The sequence below is a fragment of the Mollisia scopiformis genome (assembly GCF_001500285.1).
Source record: "Mollisia scopiformis unplaced genomic scaffold LY89scaffold_18, whole genome shotgun sequence".
Taxonomy (NCBI): domain Eukaryota; kingdom Fungi; phylum Ascomycota; class Leotiomycetes; order Helotiales; family Mollisiaceae; genus Mollisia; species Mollisia scopiformis.
The window spans coordinates 598,463-619,580 of NW_017263598.1; the positions used below are offsets into that span (position 1 = coordinate 598,463).

Below are 21,118 nucleotides of genomic sequence, written 5' to 3' on the forward strand. Positions count from 1 at the left end.
GTCTACAATGTCATCGCGATCTTAGGCTCGGAAGCATTTGCGTCGAGTGCGATGCCATGGACCCGTTGTCTATCACGACTGGAGTCCTCACTCTCGTGACACGCAGCATAGGCGCCGTCCAAACTTGCCAAACATACGCCACCAAATACAAGCTTGCCGACCTCTCAATCGCCGCTGTTCGGACAGAGTGTGCGAGCATCAAAGTAGCACTTCTCCAGATCCAGAAATTGATCAGTGCGCACAATGGAAAAGCTTCTGGCCAGCAATTCGAGCAATTTGTGCTCGAGGAATACGAGGCCGTGCTCTCAGCCTGCTCATTGACATTTGCATTGCTCAACGAAAGATTGGATGGCCTTGGACTCAACGGTCAGAATGAGCGACATGGGAGTGATGCCATCTCAAAAATAAATTCCGTCTGGAAAGAGACGACAATGGAGTCGATACGACAGAATATCCGGGGCCAGGCTATTGCGATCACCTTGTTACTCACAGCTTTTCAATCGTATGTCTCATACCACCTGTTTGAATTGTATCGTGGCTAATTCTGCATCCAGCGAGACGACAGCTAAAACATATGAAATCATGAAGAGTCAAGAGGTCAAACGATCTTTGATGAGCGTATCAAATGATGTCAAGTCTCTGAGAGATTCGGTCTCAATGGTACCAGCCAAGGAAACAGATCTCGAGACTACGGGATCGGTGATTGGAGATGAAGAGTTCGGCTTCGATGATCTGGTCATCAACTCAGCGGCGTATCGAAGAGTGTTCATGAAGCAGCAGAGTAAACTGCAATTGCAGAGCATTCATGAAGGGAGTTCAGGGCCTTCTATTGGACCTGAAACACTAAACACACAGTCTGACAGTGCATATGTACATGGTGGTAAGTAAAATCTCGCATAGACATTAGTACTTGCGAACTAAGTACATAGCTTTAGGTACCATAACTACCGAGGGAGAAAGTCAAAATCATGCATTCGAGAAACAAAAGAAAAAGAAGCCAGGCATACAAGATCTTGCGTCGCGACTATTCAAACGCAAACCTGAACTCTGGGAAACCGACGTTCGATCAGTAATTAATGCCATCCCAGAAGTTCTTGAAACACCTGGATCGGAAGAGAGGATTGACAGGTTACGAAACTATCCCGGCCGTCAACGCGAAAGAGCCATACAAAAACGAGATTCGGAAGGCAATGCAGGTGCATCGTTTGTAAATGCTTCAAACCTCCTTTCATCAAACCCAATGCCCCATGTACGGGCTATGGCTCCACCATCATCCAAACCCTCCCCAGCAACACAGGGTGCTCCAAAGAATTCTCAAGACCTATTGAACCGCGCCCTCCCGGAACGTGACTGGAAAGCAGTATTCAGGTCATTTTCCGACATGCAGTAAGCTCCAATCATTCAACACTAGTTCATTTGCGTGATATTAACTCAGTACACCAGAAGACACGCGGATACACTCAGACGACCATACCGATGCGATACCTCAGGTTGTCAGGGTGCCTTCCAAAATCAGAACGATCTTAGTACACACATGTTGCTCGTGCATCACCGAAAGCTGTCTACCACTGCGATCCCGGCTCCACCAAACTCCCGCACTCCACACGCTTTACCAGACGATCGGACCCGAGAGAAAAAAGTCGAAGTACAGGGTTCGAGTACTGGAGACGCAGAAGATCCTCTGGCTAGCACCGTGGCACGATATAGGCCTCAGGAGGCCAGTCAAAGACGACCATATGCATTGTCATTTCCATCCGCTGACGAAGTTCCACCAATGCGATTCGATAATCTTCAAGAAGCTGAACCGAGACAAGAAGCTAAACGGAGATTGGCCGAAGAGAGACTCTCCAAGAAGATTGATGAGGAGGTAACTAATCGGAAGTCTGGTGATAAGCCGGACACGTGGGCTCTTGTAGACGAAATCAATATGATCGACTTATGGGATGCCACCAAACCTCAGCTGGTAGCGTCAGGATCTTCCCAACCATTCCATTTCATCGACCTCTCGAGAACATCCTGGCAAGGAAAGATGATCCCAAGAGGTCTTGTTCCAGCAGCGAATCCCAACGCTCGCCTCATTCAAGCTTTCAGAGACTACTACTCTGGGGATAGGATCAGAGCAAATCCGAGTAACTACATGACCGATTCGAGTAGCTACGTAGCTGTTCTGTGGCCCCGGAAGGAAGATCCGTCCAACTACGATAGGAATACTATTGTACCTGGAGAGATGTTTCGAATCCTTAATCTATTCAGTAACGGCTGGGCATTGGGTCGCATTCTTGACAAGCAAGCCAATAGCTGGGATCCGAAGCAAGAACCGAGAGAAACGCCAGCATCCAAGTTTTTCCCTTTATGTTGCGTTTGCTTGGTAGACCATTGGTCTATCCTGGGAGCATTAACTTACAAGGAGTTGAAGGATAAGCTATTGACAGATTTGAAACGGCGCGAGGAGACATTTAATCACGATGTCGTTGTCGAACTTGGAAAGGAATGAACAGCTTGGACAGAGCTACAGGAAATATGAGCAGACCAAGCAGTTGAACCATTTCTCCATCCACGAAACATGGTCAATTTGAGACCAGACATGATGATCCTCACTGAGCACTCGATTCAATAAGATCAATACTTCTCAGGCAGGCAATGGCAGCAGGCATTTCGAATTCCATCCAATATATACAAAGCACATCTCGTTTTATCAACAGAATGACCCAAAGTTCTCTATTACATCACTTCATGTTCTCATGTTCGTCAACGTATGCACATACCGGATCTTCCCACTCTCTATCCTAAACTCATGACTATCCGGCCTTCCACTCACGCCACCAAACGCCAAGAAAACATCAACAGCACCCACCGTCTCATCAATCACATACCTCCTACTCGTCAAATCCAAATTATTCGGGATCCCGACATCGCAGCTATCCGTCGCTTTGCCAGTCCCGGTGTAGCTTCCTCCTTCCAATCGATCACAAGGAGTTCCCCACGGCACCACAACACTCTTGTCTTTGAAAATATTGAGATAAGCGTCTGCAGCAGCTTGGATCACGGCACGAGTATCGCGCTTCGCCACGGAGATCGTATCCCAAGACTCTTTAGAGGCCCAGTAATACGTTCCAGTAGCGTTGAAGAGCCAGTCGCCGGCTTCTGTGACAAGGAGTTCCATCTTCGTGATGTTGGATGCGTCGGCAGTGTATCGGATCTGAGTGCCAAGAACGTAAGGATGTTTTGGATCCGTGATGATGAGCTCGGTGTAGGTGGAGCAGTTGGTGGTGTCGTAGCTACTGCGATTGTGGGCTATGACTAGAGGAGTTGCCAGGATTCCAGTCTTGGGAGTAAGGGTCTTGAAGTTTTCGCTGTAAGAGGGGACATTGGCAAAGACGGTAGGGTCGCCCTTTGTTTGGGCGGCAACGAGGCTGTCCGTGAAAGTTTTGAGAGTATCACGGGTACAGTCTGATGCTACGAGAGCAGCAACAGAGAAGCCGAGCAGGAGACTTCGAAGGGAAGGCATGTTGTTTGCGACTTGTCAAGAGGGATAGTGGTTATCGACGTCGTTCAAGCTCCATTATAGTTCAGGGCAGAACACTTCATATATACCCATTTTCCAGTGGAGAGATTGAAGTTCGGTAAACTTTGGTATAAATTATATATTCAGGCTAGGTTCCTTCGGCACTGGAAAAATTGCTCAACTTTACCCCACAATATAAATCGGAGGAATCATTGCGGGATCGTAGGAACCACGGCAGTTGCGATTGCAACGTCCCACTTGTTGAAGATGCGGGGTACTGCTGTGGATGTAGTTGATGATTGAAATTGGAGATTTCCCTCCACTGCGACGATCCATGGGTACCGGACTCACGTGGCCTAGACTTGGTAGAGTTTCTTGTGCACCAGAATTTTCAATTGCATCTGTATTTACTCGTACCAACGTAGGTCTGAGTTCGTGTGCTTATCATATTGCAACACTCGTCATTCATAGAGTCTGAACCTCTCATTCCTCAGTCCTTTGATTACACTCCTTTTTCGCGACTATACCTGCTTTCCAAGGGGAGACGGAATCGGCTTCTAGTTCAGTAAATCATGGATCCAAAACGAGAAAGGGTTGGTAGAGTTAAGTTAGTGTTCGTCATTGCTCAGCAAAGTCTCTGTGTACATAGTATTGCTCTTTGCTTGAATGTTATCCTCATCAGAGCCTTGCGTCTCGCAATGTACTCAGCGGGAGCTTTTTGAAACTCTCGCGAGATCTAAGAAATAGAAACTCCCCAAGGTCTAGGGATCTCGCCCAGTCGTATAAGTAGCTCCTCCCAAGCCGTCCCAGGCTCGTCAACTTTAGCCCCAAGTGAAAGAAGAAGTTCGGCAATCTCTATCGCATCTTCTGCTACTGCTGCTTGCAATAATTTTCCATATCTTCCGCCTACGGCATTAACATCGGCGCCGTACTCAATTAACAATTGCACTTTCTCTTTGTTCATCCTGGATACGCTGCCTGTAGCGCGGTTCCATACTCTCCACCTAAAGTATTGACATTGGCGCCAGGTTCAATTAGCAATTGCACATCCTCAGTCTTCGACCTGTATGTGGCTGCTTGCAGCGCTGTTCCATATCTTCCACCTACAGTATTGACCTCAGCCCCATGTTCAATTAATAATTGCACTATCCTTGACTCCCCTAGATTAGCTGCTGCTTGCAACGCCGTCCCCCATTGTCCAGCTTGGGCATTAATCTCTGCTCCGTACCTAACTAGCAATTGTACTATTTCTGTCCTCCTATTTGATATTGCTGTTATCAACGCGTGTATGTATATCCACCTTCTATTCCTATATCGGCTCCGTGATCAAGAAGGACTTGTACCGTAGTCTGACTACATGAAGCTGCCGCCAACTGCAGTGCACTCATCCCCTCATATACTATATTGACATCGGCTTGGTTCGCCAGCAATAATATGGCAATTTCATCATGTTCATGATAAGCTGCTGCGTGTAAGGCAGTCCCCCGTGCGCTAGTTTCGGAGACATCATTGATTCCAGCTCCGTTGCGAATGAGGAGTGAAGTAAGTTGGTACAAGCCCCAAGAAGCAGTACAGTAAAGCGGCAAGGACAGTGAACCGGTGTTTTCGTCCTCATTTAGCCCTTCCCATTCCTCATCCGGATCGGATATTCGAATCATATTGAACAAACTTTGTGAGCCAGCTGAAAGTGCTCCAGTGGCTTCCCTGATGAGATGATCCGTCCATGTCTGGGGCTTAACTTTTTCTAGGTGCAAAGTCCATGCCCGAGCTGCATAATCCCAAAGAGCATAGGGTTTCATGGTATCTGTCGTTGCAAATCTTTCGCTACTTAGCTGTAAATGATACGCAAGGCAAGACTTGGCCAAGTACAAGTGTGAACTTTCCTCTTCGGCTGAGAAGTGTTTCAGGGTCATGCGCCCACAGCATAAATACTCCTTGATTGAGAAGTGGGCAAGTTGGATCTGCGGATCTCCATCATCTCCAATTGGTACTTGAATAACAAGCCCAGTGAGATGTGTGAGTACGTTGAAGATTCGCTCATCTTCATCGAATGGCACTTCCTTTTCCGGATCGAGGATAAAGGCTTCAGCAACCTCATCAAGGGTAAGTGGTCGAAGTGAGAATGCAAGCCATTTCAGCACGCCTGCAACTCTTTGCTGGTATTGTGGAGCCACACCCTGGAGCATTCTGTCGTATGTATCATCGAGTCCTTTAGGAAGATTTCTTAGAGCGGCTCGAATCGTGGCTCTGGAACCATGAAGTCGGAGATCATTGAATTGGCATGCCACGTATTGAAACCTATCAAAATTCAGTTTCATCCGAACACGGCTGGGGCAACTTCGAATATCGAAAAATCTCACATTCCATCTGCGTTATTGATTAATGCAGACTTTACTTCCTCCTTTATATCAGGTGGCCACGAACAGAAAGGCTCGGTGTTGAACTCGTGGTCAATATGAAAAGTAATATCAGTTTCGAGGGCCTCTTGCTCATTTAGCACGTTGATGTCGATACTAAAGCAATCCGAAGAAGCATTTGATAGTGCGGGTATTAATGCTTTCTCAATGTCAACCTCTCTTCGACTTGTAAGAAGCAAGTGCAGATTATCGGGCTCACTGGCTAGAACCCGACCAATAGTTTCAAGTAGATTATGCCTCGCTTGATCATCGGATGGGCACTCGTCAAGAGCGTCCAATACAATGTGAACATGGGTGAATCCATGGAGCACGGCATCTAACGTCTTTTCAAGCGTTTTCTGGTCAGGCCGTTGTCCAGAAGTTTTGTATTGTCGAAGGGCTTCCACAGCCTCAGGGGTGTCGGGCCGACGACAGCAGAGTTGTTTGACAATGGAGGAAAGGGCTTCCACTACGTTCTGTTTCTTCCCATCGTTGAAGCTGAAATAGAAGTACGCTAACGCAGTCTCCGGGTTCGGCCCATAGGCTTCTCGCAAATGTTCGATGATTGAAGCACTATATTTTGGCTCAGCATTTATAAAAAGGACTCATCAGTTTTAAATCATACCTCAATATAGACTTTCCAGAACCAGCTGATGTGAGTGTTAGCATCAAGTGTAAGAATGCATACCTGGTGAGAGAGTGATACCTTTCCCGTTCGACCACAAGAGAGATCTACGTCCAATCTCCCAATCTTTGAAGTTCCTGCTTTTCAAGAGCCAGTTTCCTGTTCCATCTTCTCGGGTACGTAGCGCGTTATTATAATTCTTCGAGGGGTCAACAGAGGAGAGCCAGTCGAGTAGGTCACTCCTGCATGTTTCTCGTTGTCGTGCATCAATGGACATCTGAAGTGAAACGAGATTCCATGAGATCGTCCCCATAGCTTCAGAATTCTCCTTGTGTTGTCGATATACTTTTTCCTGCGCCTCCTGCTCCCTAGTGTCCTTCCAAATATCGTATACCTTGCAAAAGACATCCTCACGTTACTGAATATCGCTCAATGATTTGTCCCAGTCATCCCACCGAAGCACATCCAAACCAATTCTGGAACCTTTGTTCTTAGAAAAATAGCAGATACTAGTTGCTTGAAATTTTAATATCTCGACGTAAAGACTTTTCAGAGTGTCTTCATAGAGCTTGAGCCCAGACAAGTCAACGCTTTGCTTTTCTTCCCTTATCTTCGATTGGTATAGACTCGCAAATAAGGACTATCTCATGGTACTGCGCACAATGAGATCGGAGATATAATCGAGTCCCTTCGCCAAAGAGGCCGCTTGTTTCAAAGGATTGAGGGTCAACTGGGAGTTTTTGGTTAGTTACCAAGACGCCAAGAAGTCAAGTATGAAAGCATTTAAGGTAAAGCTAAGAACTTAAAACGTAGTGGAAGCAATAAACTAACTCCTGCCCAAGCAATAGAAGCGTAAGGGTTCGCGCTCAAAGCACCAGATATGTAATCATCCGCCCACCTGATAATCCCAATGACAGGCTCAGCCAAGTCTTTGACAGGAATCTTGTGCTCGCCAAACTTCAACTTCCAGGTATTTTCTTTCGTTTCAGCGATCTTCTGTGTCAACAATTGCCGCATGAGATCTTTGCGCTCAATCTTGAGACCCGAGAATGACTCAGTAGCACCGAGCATCGTCGTCAGATCTCCACGAAGGTTTTCCTCATACTCGTCGATGAGCTTTTTTTCTGAGGACTTTAGCTCTTCGTATGCCGCGTCCCAAAGCTCCGTCAAATGTAATTCAGGGGTGTGAGAGATCTGAGGAACGGCATCCTGAAGGGATCTGCTTGGCAGATCTATCGGTAACGTTGCCTTGGTCTTGTCAGGTTGTTTCGATTTCTTGAATGTCCGTTTGAGTTTAGGAAATGGGGATTTGTTGTGGTTCTTTGGTGTTACCGAGCCTTGCGAAGCGTTTGCAGTGGCCATTTGGAAGGTGCGATGAAGATCCCTAGGGCGTGCTATTGCGGTCTCACTCAAACACCGATAACAGGTGCGTCGCTTTGGTCATTCCGGAAGAACAAACTCGTGCTTGGAGTAAGGTTCACTGTCTTGACATGCACCTACAGGCATGCGAGACCGATCTGGGACCTTGACGTAGAAGCCGCCTCTAGTAGTTGTCGTCAGCTTCCAGTAATCAAAATGACTCGAGAAACATATATGAGAGACGCAGTACGGTGACTCGGCATGATCAAACAGAACACGGAGAAAAAGTAAGTCGAGGTCAAATCGTGGCGAAGCTGTCGGATCCCAGCCTCGCTGGAAAACCCTCTGCTGACATCCTGAGCTGGCATAAAAAATACCCTATTGGTAGATGTCAACCCCTTGTTGATTGAATAACTCCACGTGATAGCGCTTTAACGAATAACAAGGGTTGTCACGACCAGTCTGGTTTTATACATACTATGAATAATTCCTCAAAGATTACATTTGAATTGTAGAAGGCAATTAGACATATCTAAAGCAGGCCGAGGCGAGGCCCAAAGAGACCCCTATGAATAACCAATGTTTCCACTCTCCTCCTTTCTCGTTTCCCCTCGAAACCAGACCGTCTAGAAAGGCAATCACAGAAACGCCGACCATCGACCAACCCATGATTTCCTTATGCCCATAATACGCTGCCGAAGTGATTCCAAAACCTAGAGCTAAGTCTCATAGACGATGAGTAAATCTTTCGCGACTTTTCGCGCTTCGGGTGACTTAGCTTCGAGGTTGAATGCGCAAAGAAATGGTAATGGATTGTATAATGCTGCGAGGCCTAAGCCTAGTGAGAAGACGCCGTTTGCCCCGACTGCGTAGTCGAGGTATGGGGAGGAATGGAGGCCGAATGTGGACCTCGTGCGTTTATGACTGAATATTGGTAGAGATAAAAGTGTAGTCAACGTGTATAAAGATGTAGGAAATGCCGTTGATTTCTTGATAAAGTGTAATTATTCTTACGGTTTTTATGATCGATATATAAGTACAGCGGTGAAAAGAATATAAAAAATAAAATAAAATTTAAAAAATAATTTATTCGTATAATATTAAAATTAAAATAAATATTATGTTACGATCACGGGACTAGTGGGCCTTAGGTCACGCGGTGAGTCACGTGATGGAGTTTTACTCTCCTGTAAAACTCCAAGGTACAGTAAAACTCCAGGAGGGGGTTTTACTCCACAACACTCGGGTTCTATATAACTCTGGGTTGTCACCCATTAGATAGGGGCTTTGTGCTCAACTTGATTAAGTTTTCCTAACTACAATATCATTGCCTTACCTTACTTCATTCACCATACCAACCCACGTGACCTTACTAGGGTAAGGAGAGAGTCGTGACACTTTGAGCACCCGGTCTTAAAGTTAGCATTCGGTAACTATGTCTACCTCTGGACGAGCAGAGACCCCAGTACCCACGGAGGTGACGACCATCGCGGTATAGGAACGTACCCCAGCTATTAAGGTACTAGACACTTATGACGGTACCCGACACAGGCTCGAGTCGTTCCTTTGTTCTATGGATATCTATTTGATGTTCAACCCATACTTGTTCCCTAGCGAGGGGGCCAAAGTAGCTTTTGCCGCTAGCTACTTAAGGGGACTAGCCTTTAACTAGTTCAAGGCCTACTTGTCTGACTATATGACTAATCGACACGCGACAACTAGAACGATCCTCAATAGTACTAGGGAAGAGACTAAGGTTATCTTTAGAGGGTTTGGAGGATTTAAGAAGGCTATAGTGGGGGTCTACAGGGATCTAGAAGTCGAGAAAACGGCTGAGAGGGAATTGATGAGGCTACGATAGACAGGGTTTGTTAAGGACTATACCTCTAAGTTCTAGCAGTATTCTAGTCAGGCTAAATGGGATGGGAAGGCTCTAAAAAGAACGTACTATATAGGCCTCAAGGAGTTTATTAAGGACGAGCTCGCCCGAGTGGAGCCTGAACCTACTAGCCTCTAAGAAACTATACGCTTAGCCGCAAGATTCGACGAGCGGTTCTACGAGAGGCGCCTTGAGCAAAAAGGGGTGTACTCTTATTATTAACTACAGAGTTCCCCAAAGTCATATGATAAGGGGGATCCCATGCAGCTTGATGGAACCAAGGCTAGAGGCCAGAGAAAGGGCGGAAGGGGAGGCTCTAATGGGAGGAAGCCTAGGAAATAGCTTTCGCTAGAAGTTAGGAAGGAACGTCGGGAGAAGGGACTCTATTATGAGTGTGGATTACCTAGTTATGTTGTATCTTCCTATAATAAGGGAAAAGGCAAGCAGGCTAACGCTATAGAAGGAACCGAGACTTTGAGACAAGCTAATGCTACTCATCGTATGAAGGACTAGGAGTATGATACTTAGCTAGGCTCAGACAGCAGCTGGTGGGGACCTCCAGACAGTACGCTAGAACTCTATGATTCTGACGACGGGTCGGAGGAATCAGGGACTCTAGTTGAGAGGAGTGTCTAAGAGGAGAACTATCAACTTGGGGAAGTTGAACTAGTCGAGGCTCCCACAGACCCTCTCCCTGAGGTTAACGAAGAATGGATCGTCGCTAGTATCGGGGGACTTTTAGTGACCTAGGAACTAAAGTACGGGAGAAAGGGCGAGTATGAGAGTCTGCTATAGAGCGAAATGGATTTGCCTAAGATAGGAACATATTATATTGTCGTATATCGGGACGCGTGGAGAATTGCTCTCCGCACGACCGGATTGCTAGTACACGTCTCGTACTTCTTAAGGAAGGAGGACTAGACTTAGACCCTGGATGAGGTCCTAGGGGTGGGGCAAATATGGGAGATAATCGCTTACTCTGCAGACCTTTGGGTGTAAAGGGAGGTGGTATTCCCACCGTTTGAGGGATACAAGGCACGGATCGCTATACAAAGGCAAGATAACCCACTTGGGGCACGTTTGCGCGAAAGGACTCCCTATAGGCTTGTTGAGTGGATAATAGCCCTAAAAGTATGGGAATGCTAGTATACCAATTAAAGGGTAACGGAAATTAACACAATGGAAAGCTAACGACAAGCTTTGGTACGGTTCACACTTCTACCTCTAAGGCAGCTGAGTGCAACTATTAGGATGGTGCGGGGAAGTACGAATCACTTCCATATACGAGCGAATGTCTAGGGCAGTTTAGTCCTAGTTGTGACAGCACTGTGACGATGGTGTGAGGTGGCGACGCAACGTCGGGCTATTCATTTAGAATCTAAAGCTAAGGAGAGAAGAAAGGAGAGGAGGAGAGATCTATATACATATACATGTCAGAAGTAAGGGGATGTCAGGTGAGGAGCTAAGCCCCATTAGGCTTAAAGCTCGGGAACGCCACCATTCCCGGCCTGGCCTCTGTCACAGGCGATTAGGACAGGCGATTGGCTCAGGCGATGGGCTCAGGTGATCCGTAACAGCCGGCGCTGTGACACTAGTTATGCTCGATTTAGGGGCTTAAGGGAACTATATTTCTAGGGAAATAGTGTCCTAGCTAGGACTACCAGTCTGGCCGAAGGATGAGCTATACTTGCTAAGCACAATAGACGAGACAGCTATCGCTTAAGATGAGGGAAGGGTTATGCATAAGACATCCCCTCTACAAATGAAAATACAGGGATATATCGAGATAATTGTCTTAGATATTGCCCCGATTGGTCGATACTAAATAGTTTTGGAGATTCCTTAGTTATAGAAGCATAATCCGGAACTTAATTGGACGAAATAGAGTTTGAGGCTCAATCGGTGTGATTGCTCAAACGAATGACTACAAGGACCTAGGGAGGCTAGTGCCACAGCCTCTGAGGCATAGGATCAAGCAACCACTAGGCTACCTGACTAGGGACGAGAAGAAATACTTTATCCTTATAAGGAATACACTAAGCTATTTGAGGACCCCGAAGACTTGAGGGCCCTACCCAAACATTAGCCCTAGGACTATAAGATCAATCTAAAAGAAGGTAAGCAGCCGCCTTACTAGAAGCTCCGCCGGCACAACCCGCAGACTTTGGGTATACTCGAAGAGTATGTGCAAAGAGCGCTAGCAAAGGGATGGATTAGGAAATCCAAGTCCCCTATAGCATCGAATATACTAATCGCACACAAGAAAGACGATCTAAAGAGACGGCCTTGTGTGGATTACAGAGGACTGAACGACGCTATAGTAAGGGACGTGTATCCCTTGCCCAATCTCTAGAGTTTGAGAGATGCGATTAGGTCGGCAGTTATTTACACAAAGCTAGATCAGAATACAGCTTTTGCCCTGATTAGGATTAGGGAAGGCTACGAATGGAAGACAGCCTTTCTGCTGCCTTCTGGCCTATGGGAATACACTATTATGCCGTTCGGACTCACAAACGCGCCAGCCACATGCTAACGACAGAATGATAATATTCTGCGGGAATATTTAGGCAAGTTTGTGGTCTACTATTTGGATTGTCACGGTTATGGAGTCACGTGCCCGCTACGAAATACTCACGTGACCGCTCGCCTGTATATATGCCCTGCCTTCCGGCGCTTCCTTCCTTTCTTTCCTCTTTACCTTTAGATCCTAAGAGATAGCCTAATCGATTCCTCGTCTACGTACTTGAGTCCAACCGTGCTGTCACATGGATAACATCTTGGTGTATTCACAGAGAAAGGAGGACCACAAGGGACACGTGCGCCTAGTCCTCGAGGCCCTCTCTAGGGTCGACTCTAGGCTCAAACTCAAGAAGTGCGACTTCGGAGTCACTAGTACAAAGTACTTAGGGTATGTTATTAAACTAGGAAGGGTATTAGTCGACCTAGACAAACTATAGGAGATAAGAGAGTAGTGGTCGCCCTAAACGGTTAAAGATATTTAGTCCTTTCTAGGCTTCGCTAACTTTTGTAGGATGTTCATCCGAGACTTCTCTAGGCTCGCGGAGCCGCTTACAGCGCTCACTAAGAAGGATATCCCATTTGTATAGACACCCCAAGCGGAGGCCTCTTTTCGGGAAATTAAGTTAAGGTTCTTAAAGGAACTAGTACTCTAATAGTATAGAAAAGATCGAGAGAGTATTGTTGAAACCGACGCATTAGACATAGCTATGGGAGTAGTGTACTTGCAGAAAGCTAACGACGGGAAGCTACACCCCGTCGCGTATTTCTCTAAGAAGATGTCACCCGCAGAACAAAACTACGATATTTACTAGAAAGAGCTTCTGGCAATAGTAGAGGCACTTAGGCACTAGAGAGTGTACCTCCAAAGGGCTAAGTTCCCAGTTACTATCCACACTAACCATATGAATCTTTAGGCTTTTACAACCACTAAAGTCCTTAACAATCGAAGGTTAGTACGATAGTCTAAGGAACTTACTAGTTTTGATCTGAGGATCAAGCATGTGCCGGGCACACAAAACCTAAGGGTAGATGCCCTTAGCAAGAAACTCGGATACGAGAACGATAAAGTGTACAATAAGTAACCCTTGCTTTGTACCCTTAACAACGGGGACCTAGCACTAGCGGTTAGAGAGATAGCCTCTCTAGGACGCTTGGACGGGACTCCGCTAGAGGCCCGTATTAAGGAAGCCTATGCTACAGACCCGGTGGCAAATTCCGCCTCTCAATACTTTAGGAGGACGCCCGGAGGACTACTCATACATGATGGAAAGATTTACCTTCCCTTAAGTATTAGGGAGGAAATCATAAGAGAGTAACACGAGTTGCTAGCTTATGGCCATTAAGGAGAGCGAAGGACCTTCCTTAGACTCTTAAGGGAGTACTAGTGTCTGTCGATGAGAGCCTTCGTCAAAAAGGTTATCAAGAGTTGTGACACTTGTACTAGGAATAAGACAAGCCGTCTCGCACCATACGGATTAATGGGGACAGTCCCTATACCGGACACCCCCTAGTGTGACAGCACGGTGGGAAGCTTAGTACGTAGACGAAGTATCGATTCGGCTATCTCTTAGAATCTAAAGGTAAAGAAGAGAAGAGGAATGAAAGAAGAGAAGATCTAGATATATATACGCCAGGAGGAAAGGGATGTCATGTGAGAAGCTACGCCCTAACAGGCTTAGAGCTAGGGAACGCCACCATTCCCGGCCTGACCTTTGTCGCGGGCGATTAGGCAGGCGATTAGGTCAGGTGACAGGCGATTAGCCAGGCGATCCAGGTGGTCCGTAACAAATTATTTATTAAAAATTAATAATATTTAATAAAATAAATTTAAATAAATTTAAGCAGAAATTAAGCCGGGCTTAAGACAGCCTAAGCAAAAGCAGCGCGAGATCACGTGACCTTAATAATTAAAAAGTGTCGAGATTCCGGTATTATAACAATAGATCTTAAAAGTCTTAAAGCAATAATTTAAGACACTTGAGAGCTTCTGCTTTGCGTGAACGCTAAAACATGGGCAACGCTACGGTGTCTATAAGCTGTACACATGGAGACAATTTGGCCTTCAGAAGAGCACTGACTGCTCTCTCTTTCCCCGAACGTCTTCAAGTCTTAAGGCAACCTTAGTGCTCACTCTTTGTCAAGAAGACCTCAATGAGACCGAGCCTCCCAGCTGCCCCCGAAAAGTTCATGCCGAGCCGTAGCTTCCGAGTTTCCAATGAGCATAAGCAAGACGTTACTTAGCGTCTTCCCTGGATACCGGATTCGAGGAGTATAGCAATGTCAATATGCAAGCAACGTCAGCTAGACATATCATCTCACCATAGACTTCTATATCGGGATGCAAGTGCTTGTTGACGAAGTGGAACTCTAGCCTTTTAACAGTGTACTCAAGAAGGAGAACAATGAGATAAAAAGTTGCGCCTGCCCATGCAGTGTCGGATGACCCTTTGATCGCACCTAAGACTCTATGTACATCATCTCCCATGTCACCCCCACCCCCCGTGTATGGCATTTCGCCACTGCGCATTCACAGGGCTGTCTAAGCTTTCGGATCTTTCAACTTCTAGATAAGGGTAGCGCTTGTTGCAATACTGACTAGCTGATGGCCTTGGAGACTTTTGAGACTGGTCCTGTCACAACTGATCTTGTGCCTTTGGTCTCTTGTACCGTGGTAGCGGGGGATTCAACGAAATCTTCCAATGGATTTGTGTTAGAAGGTTCGTGACGCTTGCGTGCAGTGGCAAATTGGCTTCTACCAGACGAGTCAAAGCCGCCTTGTGCAGCACTGCATTGAACGCAACTTCTGGCATTTATAGCTTTCCAATTTCCCTTCACATCAATTTGCACTCGAGGGACAAGTAACTTTGGAAATAATGCAGTCTCAATTAGTGCAAAAACTAGAATCATTGCACAATAATCGGTTGCGATGCGGGCGAGCACGTTGAGCTCCAATGTGCCATCAAATTTAAGCGAGGTGGTCGACATACCAGGTGCCAGAGTAGTGCAACATAACAGTTCTTTTATCATCTTGACAGGGCTATATATAAAATGTACAACAGGCCAGTCAATCACAACCAACCGAATCCATGTTGCACCTGAAACAGCTATCTCCACAACCACATTTCCACGTCAGACTTAGCCAGGGGCGCTTCGGAAAATATGATATCACCAACTGCAGATCATCACAGCGAAAAGTCAATTGCAGCACCGAATTGGATGAACGCTTATCTGCTCTCGCCCAAAACGGGTAACGACCGTTGAAGTCTGCATTGACAGCGAGCTTCAATGCATGCAATTCTTGAAATTCCATGTTCAGTCCTATAATAGAATACATCGAATTGGGAAGAGATGCTGCGATCACGATCACTTGCAGGAGCAGCCTCCGAAACCCATGGTTCAATATGTCCAGTTCCAAGGTCGGAGTCTAGTATGAAGTCATTCCGGAGCGTTGGAGAGTTGAAGCAATCACTATATGGTGAGATCTGTTGCCCACCGAGTAGGTTCTCGTTCGTAGCAAATTCTTTCATCTCTTGCGCATCATTTTGTGAGCATCTATTTTGGCCTACTTCTAGCATTTCAACATGGATGAAGCAACGCCACTCACAGATATACCACTCTCAAACTCCAACGGCCGTCAAGGACAAGCCGAGGAGCCTCACCTCGACACCACCTACGGGCGTTACGAGCGTGCACCCTTCAGACAGTACTCTGAAAGCAGAGTGCAAGGCGGCTGGCCTCTAGTGGATCAAGCAAGACGGCAACCATCGAAAGATAGTCTCCTGAGACGCGTTCTTTCTCGACAATCACGACTCGAGAAATCGGTGTTTGGTCGCGAGCCAGGCTCATCTGCTGGTAATCCTTCTCGCACCAAATCTGGCAGAGCTCGTCCCGATCCATCATATTCTCTTGCGGGTCCGAGACAACAGCCTCAAAGTGAGAGCGAGAGGAGCGGTGGAGGGAGGCCAAAGCCTCAGTGGGGCTTAGGGGCTCCGTTCCCGCACCAAGATAGGCAGGGTAGGAAGTCGAAGAGAGGGAGTCACCGTGGTCATCCTCAGGGTCAGGTAAGTCTTTCCCTCGCTATGGTCTTGTGTCGTGATGATGACGTTCTGTAGGTTGGAGGAGGTCCTGGCGGACACCATGGCTCTCCTGTCCGGGGTCAAACAGCAGGCGAAGCACCTGGTGGTCCTGCGTCCAACGCCCGCAACCCTGAAGATGAGGACGAGGGCGGGCATACGAATTACCTGGAACACTTCGCTGACTGGGATAACGATGGAGGGCGACGTCGAAACGACAGTGAGGAGACTTTGACTGAAGAAGGGCAGGATGATGAGGATATTCCGAACTGGTGGTTTGGTGTCAGGAGGAAGTACTTGCGTGAACCTCTTGCAGAGTAAGATACCACCCTCTACAACGGGAAACTCCTTTTACTGACATCAATTCAGGTGGCTCGGAGTCAGTAGCTTCAAATACTCTTCCATGGCATTGATATACTGACAGGTTTGCAGACAATGGTAGCAGTCTTTATTGGGACAGCGGGCAATCTTCAAGTCAAGACATCCCAAGATCAGGATGGAAGTTTCACCCAGGAAGCAGCGATGTGGGGTCTTGGGACCATGATGGCGATTTATATCGCTGGTGGTATCTCAGGAGCGCATTGTATGTCAGCTCATTCTCTGTTCCTTCTACACGGCCAACTTCTCCTTGCCAACTTTATCGTCGATCGTCACTAACAATCAGAATCATAGGTAACCCAGCAGTCTCCATATCCCTCTCTGTCTTTCGTGGCTTTCCCGCCCGAAAAGCATTCATTTACATATGTGCCCAGCTCCTTGGAGCCATCTGTGCAGTCCTCCTTGCATACGGGATTTACCACGATGCCATCGTGTCTATCGACCCACTGAAGACTACAACTGGCAACTCCGCCACAGGAAAGTCTTTCTTTACTCTGCCCGCGACGTTTGCTACTCCCACAACGGCATTCTTCACCGACTTCGTAAGCTCGGCTATCATGTAAGATATGATTTTTCAGTCCTTGACTTTGTATTGAAGTATCAGCTCTATGTGCCGGAATGAACGCAAGATATGAGGTATTCATGCTGACAATATAATTGCAGGATTGGCACTGTCATGGCCCTCGGCGACGACACCAACTCTCCTCCAGGAGCAGGAATGCACGCCTTCATTCTCGGCCTCATCGGCTTCGCACTGGCATCAACCCTGGGCTACAACACCGGACCACAGACCAACCCCGCGAAAGACCTTGCTTCACGCCTCGTGCCGTGGTGGGTCGGGTACGGTAGTCCGATGTGGGCAAATGGCTGGTGGGCCGAAGCTTGGGTTGCGAGTATTACAGGTGGGCTGATGGGATCTTTGATTTACGACATTGCTATATTCGAAGGCGAGGAAAGTCCGGTGAACTATAGCATGTCGAAGAGGAAGGAGAGTCGAAGAGGTAATAAGAGAAAGTGGTGGAAGACAGGATTGTTTGGAATGAGCAAGAAGGCAAAGGGGAAAAGTGATTTGGAAGATGGAGTGGGGATTCATGAGAAAGATGCGGGGAGGAGGATGGATGGACATTAGCGGTTGGAGAGAGGAAGAAGGCTGTTGAGCGAGCAAATACACGACAATGTCATGGAAACAAGTAATGGCTGTATTGATCTTGGAAGCATGCATACATGAAGAAAACGACGCAGTTCATGGGACGGTAATATGTATACATTCGAGAAGCCTCATACACACATGAAGAGTTAAAGTAACTAGAAAGAAGCGTAGATCACGGGTACTTTAAAATACGAGACTATCTTTTCGAATACATCGCCTTGATGATTCATCCTTGGACTTACATTTGCAGAAAGAAAACTTGCGATTGACAACGCGGCTGCCCCTTGAAGGAGTTGCATGTTGCCTTACATCATTTGAATTGATGGCAAATATTGATGCATACAGACAGCTTCACTGCTTCACCATCTTAAGATACACTTGCATCTATGCGAGTTAGACTTCTATATCTTGCCACAATCATCACGACAAGTGAGCAATGCCAACAAAATCGGCCCATGGTGGATATCAATCCTTTCCAACTACCTAACTCCACGTGATAGCTCTTTGAGCTCGAAATCTGCCTCGCGCCCCTCCACTTCCCTCCTTCTTCTCTTCCCCTGCATCCCCAAGTTCCAAGTCGAAGCCTCATCGAAATCTATCCACCACGAAACCGCCAATCACACCGCCATCTTGTCTCCATTTCCAAGGTTCACCATCCCTCCACATGCAGTAGCCGTGCGCCAGACCACCTAAATTAAGCATAATGGCGCTGTCGACAGGGCTGTGTTCGCCAGCAAGCGAGACACCAACCCAAGCCTCACGTCAAACCACAATCATTCCGCTCCTTCGCGGTACTGTATCAGAAGATTGCAGGACACTACTTAAGCCCAACTGACAAGGCCACCACTCCACCATTGTGTGAGAAATTACGCGCGAGTGGCGAGCAATGGGATTGGATGCTTGAGAGCGAAGAAGAGCGTGATGTGGAGACAGTCTTCAGCCGCTTGACTGCGCTTTTTCCTTGGTGCTGAATTGGGAAACACTAATTTTCACGATGTTGTTGCTCATATATTGAGCGGTGGGACGTCGACAGAGGGCCTTGATCTGCATCTTCTCCATCACCCCAAGGCACGACTTCACGAGACGACAGAATGCGTTCCCACCATGCACATGCACCTTGGCGGAAATCGGTCCTGATCCCTTTCTGGTCAATTCAACTCCTTGTTGGCTTATTGGATTTGGCACTGCTTGGGCTGGCCGTCGGGGTTATAGTCAATTGGGATAACAATGACGGGTATTGTGCGGATGGTATTGATTGCAACTTCAACGAGGTGTCGACTGGGGCAAAAATGTACCTTCTGCCAATTGATTTCATCTAAGTATCTGCTAATCGAAAATGTTAGTATCGTTCCAATATGGATGGCCATGTTACTTATATGCCTGGTCCTCACCATCGCCGAGATAATTCTGCTGGCACGACACAAACTCAAGCCCAAGACCTTCGTCATATTCAATACAATCAAGAGCACGATCTGGACTGTTCTCTTTGTGCTGGACATCGTATCATTCGTGGACAACAACTCTCGAACTGTCTCATTCGTTGGGCTTATAATCGAAGCTGTCTTGTGGTACGTTCTCCCTCTTCTGCAGACCAATCGAGGCAACAATAGCTGACAAAAATTACCAACAGGCTCTGCTTCATCATCCCTCTAATCTACGGTTCAGTAATCTACCACCGTACGCGCCGTGACGGCTACTCCTCAGTTATCGACCCCAACGCGAATCCCTCCAACGTCGACGGTGTCCCCGAATACCCTGCGATACAAACTCCATACACGGGCTACAGTGCCAAAGCATACGCTGCGCCAGACATCGAGGCTCAACCGGGCAGCGAAAGAAGAGCTAGCTACAATCATGAAAGAGACACGCGATTCGAGGCGTTTAGAAGTTCGAGCTATGGAAATGAAAGCTACTTGCCATACGCACAAGAGGTACATGGCGACATTGGATACAGGGGAACGGTACCGACTGGTGGACTCAGCTCTGGGAGGGGTAGTCCTGAAATCCCGCAAGTTTATGTGCAGCACCACGATGGAGAGACATTTGAGATGGAGAGCAATAGTAGGAGGGACTTGCGATAGATGTACTGCTATGGAGGTCGAGCTGTGAAAGTTGTTTGGATATATATTTACGAGTTAGTGCTTCTGTTGTATATGATTTGTTAGCATTTTGCATATAGCTATTCTTGGGTGAGCGATACCATGGCGCAAGGAGTTCTATGTTGACTTCGGTACTCAAAGGTCAGAATATGTATTTAGTCTTGTTTCAGTTATGTTCCCCCTCATTTTGTCTGGTCTAAAGTTGCACAATCATATGCTACAATTCTGTTGAATGAGATTTCAGGATTCAAATCTAGGATTCATTCTCTCTCCTGTTTACCAACACTGTCCTCTTGATCTTGTATGGTGAGGACATACAGCTTGCTATGGCCCATCCAAACTTTTATTCAATGAGTAATCTCAAATATCTCTTGGCAACAACAAATCCATCAACAAGCCACTTTCTATCTTCATCTAGCATTTAATAACAATCTCAATTCACAGATAACGGCAACATTCAAACTAGCCAAATACTTCTCATTTACCATAAGGAAAAGAACCAAGCAGCCATTGCTTCCTTCATGCCAGCCACACAGACACCAAGCGGCTCGTCTTCACAGCGAAGGCTGGACATTGGGGTAGCGGGGTTCAAATCGTTGTAGATAAGAATTCTGGCGGTCTACGGTGGTATTTATGCTTTTCTTGACGGCGGGGGACTGCGAAGACTCGAAATCCAGAGACGTGAGTATAAGCGTGAATCTTTGCTCGATGAAGGAACTGTGGGTATGTCGTGCGTGAATTCTAACAATTTGCACAATTTTGTGTATATTTTCATGGTGGAAAAAGGTGATTTTTTTGGGTTTTTGCCTGTCTTTATCGTTTTTAGCTGCGAAGAGTCGAATCCAGAGGCCTGAGTACAAGGGTGAACCCATGTTGGAGGATGGAACTGTCGATGTCGTGCGTGAATTTTAATCATCAAGAAATCTTTAGGTGGATTTGCAGAACAAGGTGAGGTGAATTCTTTGCGTGGAAAATTTCGTGTGAGGGTTTTGGTATAAATAGGCTGGACTTCTCCAAGCAAGAAGCTATCACAAACAACTACGCGCTCTTCACCATCATGGGTTGTGGTGGACCGGCAGATTTATGTGGAAACGGGTGCTGGATCCTTGTAGCTGGCTCACGTATGGACTTGAA

The 21,118-nt window shown here is 46.8% G+C and overlaps 5 protein-coding genes across 5 annotated transcripts; 3 read left to right on the forward strand and 2 right to left on the reverse strand.

The window, feature by feature from the left end:
* Positions 1-56: 56 nt before the first annotated feature.
* LY89DRAFT_736867 (uncharacterized protein) lies at positions 57-2,494 on the forward strand (the record flags this gene model as incomplete). The annotated part of the gene is made up of 4 exons (XM_018220184.1): positions 57-502; positions 555-880; positions 936-1,386; positions 1,444-2,494. The coding sequence occupies 4 exons, from the start codon at positions 57-59 to the stop codon at positions 2,492-2,494; spliced, it is 2,274 nt and encodes a 757-aa protein (XP_018068226.1).
* Positions 2,495-2,731: 237 nt separating this feature from the next.
* LY89DRAFT_672144 (uncharacterized protein) lies at positions 2,732-3,508 on the reverse strand (the record flags this gene model as incomplete). Its single annotated transcript, XM_018213263.1, has 1 exon — positions 2,732-3,508. The coding sequence occupies one exon, from the start codon at positions 3,506-3,508 to the stop codon at positions 2,732-2,734; it is 777 nt and encodes a 258-aa protein (XP_018068227.1).
* Positions 3,509-4,782: 1,274 nt separating this feature from the next.
* On the reverse strand, positions 4,783-7,888 carry LY89DRAFT_753194 (uncharacterized protein; the record flags this gene model as incomplete). Its single annotated transcript, XM_018221264.1, has 5 exons — positions 4,783-5,803; positions 5,866-6,474; positions 6,527-6,551; positions 6,590-6,920; positions 7,358-7,888. 5 exons carry the CDS (start codon positions 7,886-7,888, stop codon positions 4,783-4,785), a joined length of 2,517 nt encoding a protein of 838 aa, XP_018068228.1.
* Positions 7,889-16,897: 9,009 nt separating this feature from the next.
* On the forward strand, positions 16,898-17,864 carry LY89DRAFT_698984 (aquaporin-like protein; the record flags this gene model as incomplete). Its single annotated transcript, XM_018217021.1, has 3 exons — positions 16,898-16,940; positions 17,030-17,294; positions 17,399-17,864. The coding sequence occupies 3 exons, from the start codon at positions 16,898-16,900 to the stop codon at positions 17,862-17,864; spliced, it is 774 nt and encodes a 257-aa protein (XP_018068229.1).
* Positions 17,865-18,976: 1,112 nt separating this feature from the next.
* On the forward strand, positions 18,977-19,966 carry LY89DRAFT_672147 (uncharacterized protein; the record flags this gene model as incomplete). Its single annotated transcript, XM_018213264.1, has 3 exons — positions 18,977-19,176; positions 19,229-19,453; positions 19,516-19,966. The coding sequence occupies 3 exons, from the start codon at positions 18,977-18,979 to the stop codon at positions 19,964-19,966; spliced, it is 876 nt and encodes a 291-aa protein (XP_018068230.1).
* Between the last annotated feature and the right edge of the window lie 1,152 nt (positions 19,967-21,118).